Below are 14324 nucleotides of genomic sequence, written 5' to 3'. Positions count from 1 at the left end.
TCATTTTTAAAATCCGATAAATTATCCATTGCACTTTGCCCCCAAGAACTTAACATTTTCAATTCATATGCACAATCTGGATCCCCCCCAAAAGAGGGGAAAAAAAAAATCATTACAATTTAATTTCAACTTAAGTTAGGATGGAAATGAGAACACACACGCATACTTGCCGTTCGCCGGTAGAAGTGGTCGTTTCTCTGCTTCTATTCCTGCTCCCGCGAAAACAAGGACATGGTCTGACGAAATTAGGGACCACTTATGACAAATTATCTATCGTAGCTAACATGATTTTCATATGGATCTTACCATAAAGTATCAGGTCTTTGGGGGGGGGAAACTGCAGCTTCACAGCTGGAAGGTATACATCGTTTATATTACAGTTTCCCTTTTCTCCGATTTAAGGACAAAACTGTAGTAATTTCCACATTATTTCTCCAGTGGTCATTGCGATGAAACAGTCCTTTCAATGATTTGACCTCGTTAGAAGAGTTGAGACGTTATTTGCGCATGCGACAGTAAGTGGCGCCAGATTCACGAAAGAAACAGAGCTCTCCAGCTTGCATCGGATCATACCTGTACCACTCTAAAGCAAGCAGCGGTGTATATTTTATGCCAGGATCTTTTAAATATATTGATAATTGTAGTCCTGCTAGTAATCCCAATTTGTACCAACTAATCTGAATACATAGTGTTTGTAACAGTTACACATTTTTGCACAGCGATGGCACAGCCACTGACCAGAAAAACAAAAAGGTTGCTGACCCCTGCCATAATCAATGCTTCATTCAGAAACACAGTAGTCAGTGTGTGGTTTTACATGTGCACGTTTTATTTGGGTTTACTTGTCAGTGTAAAGAGACACCCTGGCTTACATTTGCACGGGATTGTCTCATCCACATACCCTGGGGGAAATCCTGCAAGATCTTCACTTTTTAAAAAAGGTAAAGCTCCCCCACTATCATTGCAACAACAAACTGGGCCAAGTTTAAGGCTGAAGTACAAAAAGAAACAAATGTATGGAGAACATAATTTACATAAACACTATAACAAGGTAATGTATGACCACTGTGACAAGGGCAAAGTGGTAGATGCTTCTGGAATGACTAAAAGAAAATGTACATTTAAGTCCTCCCAGGGAAAGCTCCTCCCCCATAAGACAGCTACCTCCCTTTCCAGTTTCCACATCCTGAGTCAATGCGCCATACAGAGCAGAAGCCATGCTGATGTCATCTTCGAGAGGTTTAGGTTGGTCGTTCATTTGAAGCCTACTGCATGGCCAGTTATGGTGGCAACAGTCCTGTTTAGAAGCACTTCCTGTGGACGATGGAGGGGCCAGACTCATCGTACTCCTGCTTGCTGATCCACATCTGCTGGAAGGTGGACAGGGAGGCCAGGATGGAGCCACCGATCCAGACGGAGTATTTGCGCTCAGGGGGAGCAATGATCTACAAAAGAGAATAAAGTTAGCTCGACAATCATTGTAAACCAAACTCAAATTCAGTCAAAAGTTGAGGGCCTTCACCTTGATCTTCATGGTGGAAGGAGCAAGGGAGGTGATCTCCTTCTGCATACGGTCAGCAATGCCAGGGTACATGGTGGTTCCACCAGACAGCACGGTGTTGGCATACAGGTCCTTACGGATGTCCACATCACACTTCATGATAGAGTTGAAGGTAGTTTCATGGATACCACATGACTCCATACCTGCACAAGAAATAAAATAAGTCAATCATCCTAGTACACCCAATTATTTTAGGTCAACATGCTTTTAAAGAGGAAACACACCAAGGAAGGAAGGCTGGAAGAGAGCCTCAGGGCAACGGAAACGCTCATTGCCAATGGTGATGACCTGTCCGTCAGGCAGTTCATAGCTCTTCTCCAGGGAGGAAGATGAAGCAGCGGTGCCCATCTCCTGCTCGAAGTCCAGGGCCACGTAACACAGCTTCTCCTTGATGTCACGGACAATTTCTCTCTCGGCCGTAGTGGTGAAGCTGTAGCCACGCTCGGTCAGGATCTTCATCAGGTAGTCTGTCAGGTCACGACCAGCCAGATCCAAACGCAAGATGGCATGGGGAAGAGCATAACCCTCGTAGATGGGTACAGTGTGGGTGACACCATCACCAGAGTCCATCACGATTCCGGTGGTACGACCGGAGGCATACAGAGAGAGCACAGCCTGGATGGCCACATACATGGCAGGGGTGTTGAAGGTCTCAAACATGATCTGAAAGAGAGTTTCCCCAGAGTTAAAAGCAAATCTTTGCTGATGTGGCAAAGGCATCCATATCTAAACCAAAAGGCACAGCATGGTTAAGTGAACAAAACTGGGCCATGCTAAAACTTGTCACAAAATAAGTGTTAAAGAGGCTGCCATGCAGGAAATTGCAGAGAATGAACCTTTTGACCCTCCTAACAGGAGATCATGGCAGAGAACAGAGCCTGAGAGGAAATGCAAAAGGAATGAAGTGAATGGAAGGAAAAGGAGGCAAAAGAAAAGTCTGATCATGACTTTAGGAAAGTAGTGACCATATAAATAAAAACACACCTGTGTCATCTTCTCCCTGTTGGCTTTGGGGTTCAGGGGGGCCTCTGTAAGCAGGACAGGGTGCTCCTCTGGGGCAACACGCAGCTCATTGTAGAAAGTGTGGTGCCAGATCTTCTCCATATCATCCCAGTTGGTCACAATACCATGCTCAATAGGATACTTGAGGGTCAGGATACCTCTCTTGCTCTGAGCCTCATCTCCCACATAGGAGTCTTTCTGTCCCATACCAACCATCACTCCCTAAAGAGGAAAAAAAAAAAAAAACCCAGTTAAGTGAACTAGTAGTAAATTTGCCACATAGGTTTCACTAACTCTTGGTCAACCTAAACAGCAAAAAGGACACTAATCTTTAAAAACGTTACACTGATTCATGGTTGCATGAAGTTTTGGTTTATCAACTCAAACTGAAGACAAAGTGGTCTTGAACAATTTATGATAACACTTCACAACAGGATTCCATTTGTTGACAACATTAGTTAAGAACAATACTTTAACATTTAACAAAGCTTAAAGGCTGTAAATTTCAACACAAGTTAAAATAAACCTTAGTAAGTGCACTATGAACTGCATTTTTATTAACACAGATTTAAGTGATGTCAAAATTGTTCATAGCCAATTTATTCATCACACCCACTGGAACTTTAAGTTTTACCTAAATAAAGTACAGTAGTACAAGACCACTGAAAACTTTGTGGGAAGAGGTGAACTTAATTCGTGCATTGTACTATTAAGTCAAATTGCAACGGTTCATACCTGATGCCTGGGTCTGCCAACAATGGAGGGGAACACAGCACGAGGAGCATCATCTCCAGCAAAACCGGCTTTGCACATACCGGAGCCGTTGTCAACGACCAGGGCAGCGATTTCCTCATCCATGGCTGTGAAGGAAGCAAAATCGTAAAAAGCGTGATCGTTGATAGTGTATCTCCTATGGGCGATGAGTAAGCACTTATAAAGAGCCGACAGCCCAGTAGGCGGCGCAAAGGCGCAGGGTTGAAATCGAGCGATTTGAGACAAAGGAAGTGGTCAGGCAGTCTCACTATTGCCTTATATGGCAATAAGTTTGAGCAGCTCAATGCCGCCGATTCAGCGTGTGGAATCAGACCAAGAGACACGACCACTCCCAATTTCAAAGGCGGCCGAGAAAAGCGCCTGACCAAAATGACCACCATTTAGAGGCCCGATGCTCGCAAAAGTAAAAGCGCCAGATTTGTCTAAATAGAAGAGGAACTGACATACTGCGGGAAACCCCACATGCACACACGTATGCAAAGAACTGCCATCTTATTTGGTTAGAATGAATGGTCATTTGAATAACTAGCCTTTCAAATTCCTCGTTCGAAACGAAGCGCTTAACATTACATTTTTTAGTTTGAAGACATCTAGGTAAGGCTACTTGAACATTTAAAAACACCAGTTTAACTGGCCCAAAAGCTATGACGACAGAAAAATGCCGGTTAATGCGTTACAGTAGTAGCCACACCCACCATTCATACTGCGAGCACGGCCATGGAGGACACTTATTTTATTAAATCTGCATTATTAAAATAGCACTACAAGCGCAATTCAAAAACGTTTAAATCCCCATTTGCTTAAACCAACAAAACCGCATTCGAAATAACCAAGCTCAATAGAAGTGCTACCGGTTGATGCCATCAATATCAGGTTATAAATCTTCATTTAAAAACAAAAGCACATTAATAACAAACCAATTAATAACCTTAAGGGTACAGCTCTCTAAGCTTACAATAACTAATACCGTTTAATCAAAATAAACGACATTATCAGAACCTAAATGCATTCACATCAATGTTCATTTTTCAGCGTAGGTTCAAATAAATTACATTTCAAACTACCGCTTTATGGAATATTAAATTAATGAAAACTGTCAACGCCTTTCTCACCTGTGTGTTAGTAGGTTATTGGGAACAAGGGATGTGACGATCTTCTCAGCGTGCACTGAAAACTCACAATACTGAGGGTGAGGTGGGTCACAACTTTATACCCAGCGCTGAGGCCGGCTCCGTCCATATAAGGTAAACTTTCGGCATCGAGCGATTTGATTGGCCAGCCGGCGTCCACTTGGTGAGTTTCAAGCTCGTTGCTTGAAATTCAAGTTCTGAGTTGAAATAATGTATTGCAGGGCTAATGACACAAGATAAGCAGGCTAAAGTCATTTTAATACCAAATAATCATAAATATATATGATATAAAATGATATATATATATATATATATTGCAACAGTAAGTATGTTTTATAATAATTTAGAATGGGACACAGTCATCATCTATAGGTTTTAAGTGCAGAATGCTGGGCTGCTTAGTTTGTCAAGTTTCAGTACATTTTAAACAGCGACTGACTAGCTAACCGGCACAACTGTAAGTGACTTATTTAAAATGCATTAAAAAAGGTGCTTATTCTGTTTAAAGTAACGACAGGACGCGGACAACTGTGGTGTGACAATGACAACATTTGTTTGTCTTATTGTAATGTACTAAGTGCACACATCTGAACGTTTTATTAAGTATTATTTAATGCAAAGTATTATTTAATGCACTTAAATGACCGTTTGATCTGCATGTTTGTGTAAAACGCAGTCCACCATTATTGGTAAAACAAAACCAATCTACTCACTGAGACTTTTCAATGATCATTTCACATAATCATGGCAAATGTGCTTAATTCATGATGAAAATATGAAAGACATTTTATATTTCGCGTATGTACACACACACACACACACACTACGCATTCTGATCACTGTCCATTTGGATCATTAGATGAACGCCGTGGGCGTTGTTCATTTTTACAGTACTGAAAAATTATCATGATTGATACTACATGGTCATTTGTGAGCTCAAATTTAAATTCCCATTCACATAAATTTGTCAGTGTTGCACGGTTTCGCATGTAATGTTCGTACACGATGCATTGGGGTCGTTTGCATCTTGGTAAAAACGCCTGCTGCAGCAGTACCCTTGTCTCAGTATCTTGTGCAGGAATTAATTAAACGTGCACGATTTTTTTGGTCAGGGCCTGTGCCACCCGTATACATTTGCTGTGCCAGATCGAGCATTTTGGCATTATATAGCTTATCATAGGGATACAAAATAAGAGCATGCTGCTGGCATCAACTAGTCTTTAGAGCACTTCCTGCATGCTCGGCTTTTGCGTAAATACGTCATGCGTAAAGACAATCTGCTGCATTAATGCACCCCCGCATTCTCACATATATTACATGTCTAATATGGTTGCTTTACAGAATTTTGTAATATTTTTACACAATATATTAAATATTATTATGTATATTAAATTTCAAATGTGACTACCCTGAGAACATTAATGCCCCTAACACTTACCATGGTAAACATAATTGCTGCCTCAATACCACAGTAGCTACTGTAAAGCTGTGGTTTCTTGGTATTAACCACCATTCCATTACAACAAAATGATACAAAGAAGCTTCTTATACTACTTGAAAGAGATTCCATGTTCATTTCTGATGATTTTACAAAGGGAACTACATGTCCTCCCATACCCTCATGCCATCCCAGATGTGTGATTTTCTTTCTTCTGCAGAACACAAATGAAGATTTTTAGAAGAATATCTCAGCTCTGTAGGTCCATACAATGCAAGTGAATGGCTGCCAGAACTTTGAAGCTCCAAAAGGCATATAAAGGCAGCATAAAATTAATCCATACAACTCCAGTGGTTAAATCCCTGTCTTCAGAAGCAATATGAAAAGTGTGTGTGAGAAGCAGATAATTATGTAAGTCATGAGGGTGAGTAAATGATAAGAGAATTTTCATTTTTGGGTGAACTATCCATTTAAATATCTGTTTCTCACCCACACCTATCATTTTCTTTTGAAGACATGGATTTACCTCTGGAGTCATATGAATTAATTTTATGCTGCCCTTACATGCTCTATGTAGCTTCAAAGTTCTGGCCACCATTGACTTGCATTCTATTGACCTACAGAGCTGAGATATTCTTCTGAAAATCTTTGCATGTGTTCAGCAGAAGAAAGTCATACACATCTGGGATGGCATGAGGGTGAGTAAAATAATGAGAGAATTTTCATTTTTAGGTGAACTATTCCTTTAAACTAAAAAGATGACCAAACTTTGAATTTTACATTTGTTATTCAGAAACTGGTCATATTGATACAGCTGTCCCCTTTTCAACGGTTGATTCTTAAACTATTGCATTTGGTCCCCCAATTCTGAATATGTGGTTACATCCATCCAGCAACAGTATGCCACCACAGCGCAGTGATTTGTCAAAGCACACTGCTCTGTGATTTATCTAGTGGTGAAAGCAGCTGTCATCAACGAGTTTGGAATGATCCATGTAACTGCAATGACATCCAATACAACGCCCACCCCTAACCAAAACACATCCATACTGACAAACGTGTGCAGCAATAGTAATATTGACTTTTGACTATCTATATACGTCTCCCACAGTGAGATGACTCAACTGTGTATTTCAGCGAATGAGCAGCTTAATTTCATACCTGTAACTCAATGAGTCATTAAGAATAGATAAGCAGTCACTGAGTTGAATAAATCATAGTTACAGCCCATTCCCACATAATTTATCAAATATTCTCCACTATTCATTCCTAAAGAAGGAAATGGTTATGACATTAATTCTCAGTCCTGCAGGGCGTATATCAGCCGTATCTTGTGGGAGGAGATAGATAGGGTGTGGGGGTTCATTACTTCCATTGGTAAGGGTAATAAGAATTACATATGTGTGTGTTTATGGTGGTGTTTTATCAGTTTTGGATTCCATTTAGTTTCTTTCATTAGCAGATTGCTCAAGCCCTTATAAGGATGTTTCAAACAGAAAGAGGAAGAGGAAAAGAGACAAGAGGAGAAGTCTAACAGGCACAGCACAATGTGACAAATCAGAGAGGAAGTCGAGGTTAGTCTACTCTGTAGCAGAATGAAAATATAGGAAGCGGAGATTAATTCGGGTTACTCTTGAAATAAGCATAACATATAAACTCATTGAGAGGTAAATTTGGTTAAAGTTTTAAGTGTGATTTTTAATTCATGCCTCACATTGAGTTGTTTTGACAGAGACATGCATATTCAGATGGAGCTCACCAACATCCACAATGAGTGAACTGTTTATTATGCTGTATTGCCATATATAGTGTCCAAATGTGTCACACTACCCAGCAGAAAGGAAATGAGATAAACTTTGCATTTTGTTTTGTTTACAGAGACACTTTGTTCTGTGACTGTGCCCCTTTAAGAGATATTTATCCAATCTCCTTATAAGGAATTCTCTGGGTGAGTCACATAGTGTTGTACTTTGGAACACCAAGACTGTCATGTGACCCCTTAAAGCGGAAATTAGAAAGAGTGATTGGGAGTCTATTATTTTTTTTTTCTTTCTTTCATTTTGTAAAACAAATTTGCCCCTTACTGTGTATACAACATAACAGTGCAAGAGTAAACCATAAAATTACAACTGTCTTGTTGGCTTACTTATATACTGTCTCCACCCATCAGACCTGAAGTATCCTATATGGAAATATTTACAGGTAATACACACACTCACATGCAAAGACCTGATAGGATGGACTGTTGGATGTTGCTCACCCTAAGCAATAAGAACAGGTAAACTCCTAATATGAAAATAAAACCAAAACAGCTGGGGGTGACGGAGGGGAATTCAGAATGACTGATTTGTGAGCAAGGTACATGGAAGCCATAATGTAACCTCAAACGTTTCCCAGGTATTGTTTTTGCATGTCAGTTGGTCAGTCCCACTCAAGCCTGATTAGAGCTTTTCAGAGTTCAATGATTGCTCTCTAGGGCAGCATTTGTTTGAGCTACAGGGTAGAAGCAACCCTTATGTTATCTAATTAGGCGACTACTGGACAGTGTAACAAAAACACAGGGAATGCACATTAAGCAAGCAGATTCAGCCACAAAATGCAACACAATAAACACATTATTTACCAGGTGAGTACTCTGATATACTAGATAAGTTAAAGAGGGTGGTCCTGACAAGATGTCATTTCAAGAATGCGCATGTGCCAGAACACGCACAAACTCACGCACAGTTTGAAAAACAGAGCAGTTTAAATTTTGCATTTCACACTCCTGCACACATGCATGTCATCTGTAAATGAGATCCTCTGTTTTAGCACTTACCCATGCTGAAAATTATACAAGATATAGTGTGAAGAACAATAGGATCAGGACACGGAACACGTTAATTTACTAATCATGTTTTGTGTGCTGTCATTTGTACAAAACAAAAACAGCAGAGGTTAGAGAGGATTTCGTTTATTAAAGATACGAGAATAAATAAAAAAATCTGTAATTTTATATGATATACAATGATTTTTATATTGACATCGAGAGGGAGAAATTGCAATAGAGGAGTTTGAACTTTAGTATCATCAGCAGAGAGAGCTGTTGAGTCTGTGAATGACAAAATCATATATCATTCAAGATTTAATGCATGAATATGTAATAATTTCATGACACACAGATGGGTTCAGTTTTAATCATTCTAAAGATGCCTCAATTTCTTAGCATATCTGTCTTATCATGAACACAAGTCCCCTAACAGACTAGACAGGATGGAGCAGTTCAGATGTTGCTTTATTTCTCATTTTCATCTAATTTCTATGAGGTATTTGGACAAAGAGAGAGATGCAACATTTAGTATCTGTTGCATCATGTGTCATGTATAGCTGATGTTTACAAAACATGCTCACAAGTAGCAAAAGATTGAGCATCTTATATGGAAATTTGCTTCACCGACTCTTAATAGTCTTCAAACTCTTTATTGTGTTATTTCTTTATTTATTTTTATTTTTATTTTTTATTTTTACAATTAATAAAAAAATAAAAAAAATAAAAAAATTGCTCTTGCAACATAAGCGTTTGGTCATTATGAGATGACACTATGTCACTAAGGAAGATCACTCTTTCCACAAGAAAAATGCACAATGAATGCATTTTAAGTTGAGTTTGAGTTCACTGTCATGTTGATTATTATGGATTTGCAAGATACTCCTGCTCAAATATTTGTTTACACTACCAATTATAAATTTGCTATAAGTTTGTTATCTTTTAAATATTTTAGAATAGACTTGATCATTATGATTAACATGTCTGGAGGAATTTTCAGGAAAAAATGAATTTTTGGTACCTGAAAATGTGGTCTAGAAGTGTAGAGCCAGTCTACATAAAGTCGCTTGAACAATAAGACCAAAGAAATAAGAGAAACAAATTTATGTTGGAAAAAAATATAGATGTATAAATTGTATACTGATATATATATACAGTATATATATATATATATATATACAGGTGCATCTCAATAAATTAGAATGTCATGGAAAAGTTCATTTATTTCAGTAATTCAACACAAATTGTGAAACTCGTGTATTAAATAAATTCAATGCACACAGACTGAAGTAGTTTAAGTCTTTGGTTCTTTTAATTGTGATGATTTTTGCTCACATTTAACAAAAACCCACCAATTCACTATCTCAAAAAATTAGAATACATCATAAGACCAATAAAAAAAACATTTTTAGTGAATTGTTGGCCTTCTGGAAAGTATGTTCATTTACTGTATATGTACTCAACACTTGGTAGGGGCTCCTTTTGCTTTAATTACTGCCTCAATTCGGCGTGGCATGGAGGTGATCAGTTTATGGCACTGCTGAGGTGGTATGGAAGCCCAGGTTTCTTTGACAGTGGCCTTCAGCTCATCAGCATTTTTTGGTCTCTTGTTTCTCATTTTCCTCTTGACAATACCCCATAGATTCTCTATGGGGTTCAGGTCTGGTGAGTTTGCTGGCCAGTCAAGCACACCAACACCATGGTCATTTAACCAACTTTTGGTGCTTTTGGCAGTGTGGGCAGGTGCCAAAACCTGCTGGAAAATAAAAGCAGCATCTTTAAAAAGCTGGTCAGCAGAAGGAAGCATGAAGTGCTCCAAAATTTCTTGGTAAACGGGTGCAGTGACTGTGGTTTTCAAAAAACACAATGGACCAACACCAGCAGATGACATTGCACCCCAAATCATCACAGACTGTGGAAACTTAACACTGCAACTTGGGCTATGAGCTTCTCCACCCTTCCTCCAGACTCTAGGACCTTGGTTTCCAAATGAAAACTTGCTCTCATCTGAAAAGAGGACTTTGGACCACTGGGCAACAGTCCAGTTCTTCTTCTCCTTATCCCAGGCAAGATGCCTCTGACGTTGTCTGTGGTTCAGGAGTGGCTTAACAAGAGGAATACGACAACTGTAGCCAAATTCCTTGACACGTCTGTGTGTGGTGGCTCTTGATGCCTTGACCCCAGCCTCAGTCCATTCCTTGTGAAGTTCACCCAAATTCTTGAATCGATTTTGCTTGACAATCATAAGGCTGCGGTTCTCTCGGTTGGTTGTGCATCTTTTTCTTCCACACTTTTTCCTTCCACTCAACTTTCTGTTAACATGCTTGGATACAGCACTCTGTGAACAGCCAGCTTCTTTGGCAATGAATGTTTGTGGCTTATCCTCCTTGTGAAGGGTGTCAATGATTGTCTTCTGGACAACTGTCAGATCAGCAGTCTTCCCCATGATTGTGTAGCCTAGTGAACCAAACTGAGAGACCATTTTGAAGGCTCAGGAAACCTTTGCAGGTGTTTTGAGTTGATTAGCTGATTGGCATGTCACCATATTCTAATTTTTTGAGATAGTGAATTGGTGGGTTTTTGTTAAATGTGAGCCAAAATCATCACAATTAAAAGAACCAAAGACTTAAACTACTTCAGTCTGTGTGCACTGAATTGATTTAATACACAAGTTTCACAATTTGAGTTGAATTACTGAAATAAATGAACTTTTCCACAACATTCTAATTTATTGATACGCACCTGTATATATATATATATATATATATATATATATATATATAAGGAATAATTGATGACGGACCGTTGAATTATTGTAAAAAATAATGCACACCCGAGGTTGTAATGCAGGCCAGACATACTCAACACAAGAACGTGAACGCAGACGCGCCTTGCTACGCAAGCTCGATTTCACGCGTCGTTGTGAAAAGTGTCAGCGCTCAATTCATAACACAACGCAAGTACGCGCTGCATTCTCAGCATTGCCGCAAGGGGAGCTAAAGCGGATTTTCTTCTTTCAATCAACAACTGTCATGGCACTCGGGCAGCAATTTGAGTCGAAACTTTTCGAAAAATATATACAACTTTTTGTCCCCAGTCCATTCAAACGATCTTGTTTTTTCTCCGTGTCTCTCCCCACTCCTCAACTATCGACTCATCTACCACATCCGGGCTGCATCCGAAAATGTAGGTAGCTGACTTGCTGCCTAATCAGTTAATGGCTTAACTGACAGCTGTTTTGAATGAAAGGAACTCGTAAGGAACTGGTCACCGAACCTCCATATACAGCCTCCGAAGTCAGCATTTTCTTGTTTCGTGGTCACGTCTAAAAAAATCTATTGTCCTCTTGTGGTCTGAGGTTTGTAACTGCCAGAACAATGCAAGAGCACACTTAATCTATGCACAACAGGACCAGGCGCTGGCCAAGCGCTCGCGTCTGCGTTTGCATACTTGAGTGAAGTATGCTTCGGCCTTTAAGGGGGTCGCACACCGGACGCGTCTGGCGGACGACATGACATGTTGTAAAATTCGAAACAATTGTTCAATCAGTAAATGTAATGCAATCAATAAGTGTACCTCTTGAATGCCCCTTGAAGCATGAGTGTGTCTGTATGTGGAGAAGAGAGAAGGAGAGAATGAGTGAAGAGATTTAATTTCTATCTAACAGTCAACAGAGCACAAAGGACTCAATCAATATCCTGTCCTTACGTGGAGGAGAGGAAAGCTGCTACTTGCCCCAAAAATAACCTATGCAAGTTCCTGCTTCCTTCATCATTTCCTTAGACTTCCATATTTTCAACTCAGCAGAGGAAATGTATGGACATTTGTAACCATTAATTTTCTAAGCTTTTTATTCCCAATGTTATAAATCCTTCTGTCAATGTTTAATATGTTTATATATTAATATAGTACTGTTACATATTTTTATTGCAATATGATGATTTTTTTTGGTTCTACAATTTATTGCACTTGACTTTATCTAATTGTTTATAGGAGAGTGAGATTGTGCATGTGGAGCACCCTGCACTTTAAATAAAAATGTTGTGTAAACTAAAATAATAAATAAAAAAATAAAATAATAATAATAATAATATATATATATATATATATATATATATATATATATATATATATATATATATATATATATATTATTATTATTATTATTAGGTTTACTGAATCTTCCCTTGTTCAAATGACTCAAAACATGCATATAACCAAGTGAATTTAATTTAAATGAGCTGTTTTATTGAGAGAGAAAAAAACATCCAATCCTTATTTTCTGTTTGATTAACTGGTAACACTTTACAATAAGGTTTAATTTGTTAACATTAGTTAATGTATTAGGTACTGTGAACTAACAATTAACAATACATTTCTTACAGCATTTATTAATCTTTGTTAATAAAAATTCAATTGTTCATTGTTAGTTCATGGTGCATCAACTAATGTTAACAAATACAACGTTCGATTTTAAAAATGTATTAGTATATGTTGAAATTAACATTAACTAAGATTTATAAATGCTTAATAAGTATATTTCATTGTTAGTTCATGTTAACTAATATTGTTAACTAATGTTAATGAATGGAACCTTATTGTAAAGTGTTACTGATTAACTGATACTGGCAGGGGATTTCTAGTTCCAAGCATGCTTTGAATGGGACTTGACAGGGAGAGTAAATGTTAAGTGTTATTTAATGTATCTTTGTGTAAGATGAATATAAAGAGCAATACTTGTTAGTGTTGTATGTTTTGGTATGTCGAGATTTAGAAGAGTTTTTGTTTTGTTGGGGGTTACCATCATGGTGAAGACTGGAGCTTGATCTTAGATGAGGACAGGAATGAAGTGTGCATGATATTAACTGTTCTCTTTAAGGCTACCATTTAAGAAACAAGATTTGAGCTACTTTAAAAATTTTAATTTTGTTGGGTTTACGCAATTCAGTTAGGTCCTCTTTTCACAAAGTATTTGAGTTGAGATTACGTAGTAATTTTAAATTAAAAAAACTCATTTCAAACATGTGGAACCACTGTCTATGACTGAATCAAGTTTAACCAAAGAGATAATTTTTTGGAGTGTGGAGACCAAGACAAATTTAAATTCCATTATTCCAAATAACTAAAATCAAAGTATAAATAACAATGTAAGTGTCAGTGACTAAAAACAAAATGTTTTTCATTTTGCTTCATTCTGAGAAGAAACAGTATTTTTCCCGTTCCGGCATTCCGCAGCCTCGTTTTTAAATGGTAATCAGTTAGAATGAAATAAAAGAACAGTTAATTGCGTTCTTTTTAAAATGGTAGTAAAATGGCAGTTATGGGTGGGTTATACACCAGTTGTAGTGTTTCCAGATCCCTCAAGAAAAACAAGGCACCAAAATAAGATCAAAATAAGGGACTTGCCTCACCTAGAATAAGCAAAAATATGCGATAAAACAATTTTTTGCCACGTGGGTGAATTTTCAGGATAGAAAATATAACAGTATACAGTAGCCTATATAAAGTTATGTCTTTTCAAAAAAAAAATCTTAATATTAAATACTGTTTAAGTCAGAGGTTTACATACACTTAGACTGAAGTCATTAAAATTCATTTTTTAGCCACTCCACA

General features: G+C 38.1%; 1 protein-coding gene across 1 annotated transcript; it reads right to left on the bottom strand.

Moving 5' to 3' along the window:
- Nucleotides 1-806: 806 nt before the first annotated feature.
- Nucleotides 807-4607, bottom strand: LOC127445430 (actin, cytoplasmic 1). The gene is made up of 6 exons (XM_051705500.1): nt 4450-4607; nt 3299-3423; nt 2546-2785; nt 1786-2224; nt 1523-1704; nt 807-1445 (listed from the first exon to the last, which is right to left on the bottom strand). The coding sequence occupies exons 2-6, from the start codon at nt 3419-3421 to the stop codon at nt 1302-1304; spliced, it is 1128 nt and encodes a 375-aa protein (XP_051561460.1). The 5' UTR covers nt 3422-3423; nt 4450-4607; the 3' UTR covers nt 807-1301.
- Nucleotides 4608-14324: the final 9717 nt, after the last annotated feature.

Source organism: Myxocyprinus asiaticus, chromosome 8, assembly GCF_019703515.2.
Source record: "Myxocyprinus asiaticus isolate MX2 ecotype Aquarium Trade chromosome 8, UBuf_Myxa_2, whole genome shotgun sequence".
Lineage (NCBI taxonomy): Eukaryota > Metazoa > Chordata > Actinopteri > Cypriniformes > Catostomidae > Myxocyprinus > Myxocyprinus asiaticus.
This window is presented reverse-complemented; position numbering and strand designations above follow the sequence as displayed.

What these genes read in the sequence shown, in the direction of transcription:
- LOC127445430 (XM_051705500.1), bottom strand. Translation starts at nt 3,421, where the DNA reads ATGGATGAGGAAATCGCTGCCCTGGTCGTTGACAACGGCTCCGGTATG. An exon ending in TTGGCAGACCCAGGCATCAG is followed by an intron (nt 2,786 to 3,298) that starts GTATGAACCGTT and finishes TTTCCTCTTTAG; the next exon opens with GGAGTGATGGTTGGTATGGG. An exon ending in CTTCCAGCCTTCCTTCCTTG is followed by an intron (nt 1,705 to 1,785) that starts GTGTGTTTCCTC and finishes TTTCTTGTGCAG; the next exon opens with GTATGGAGTCATGTGGTATC.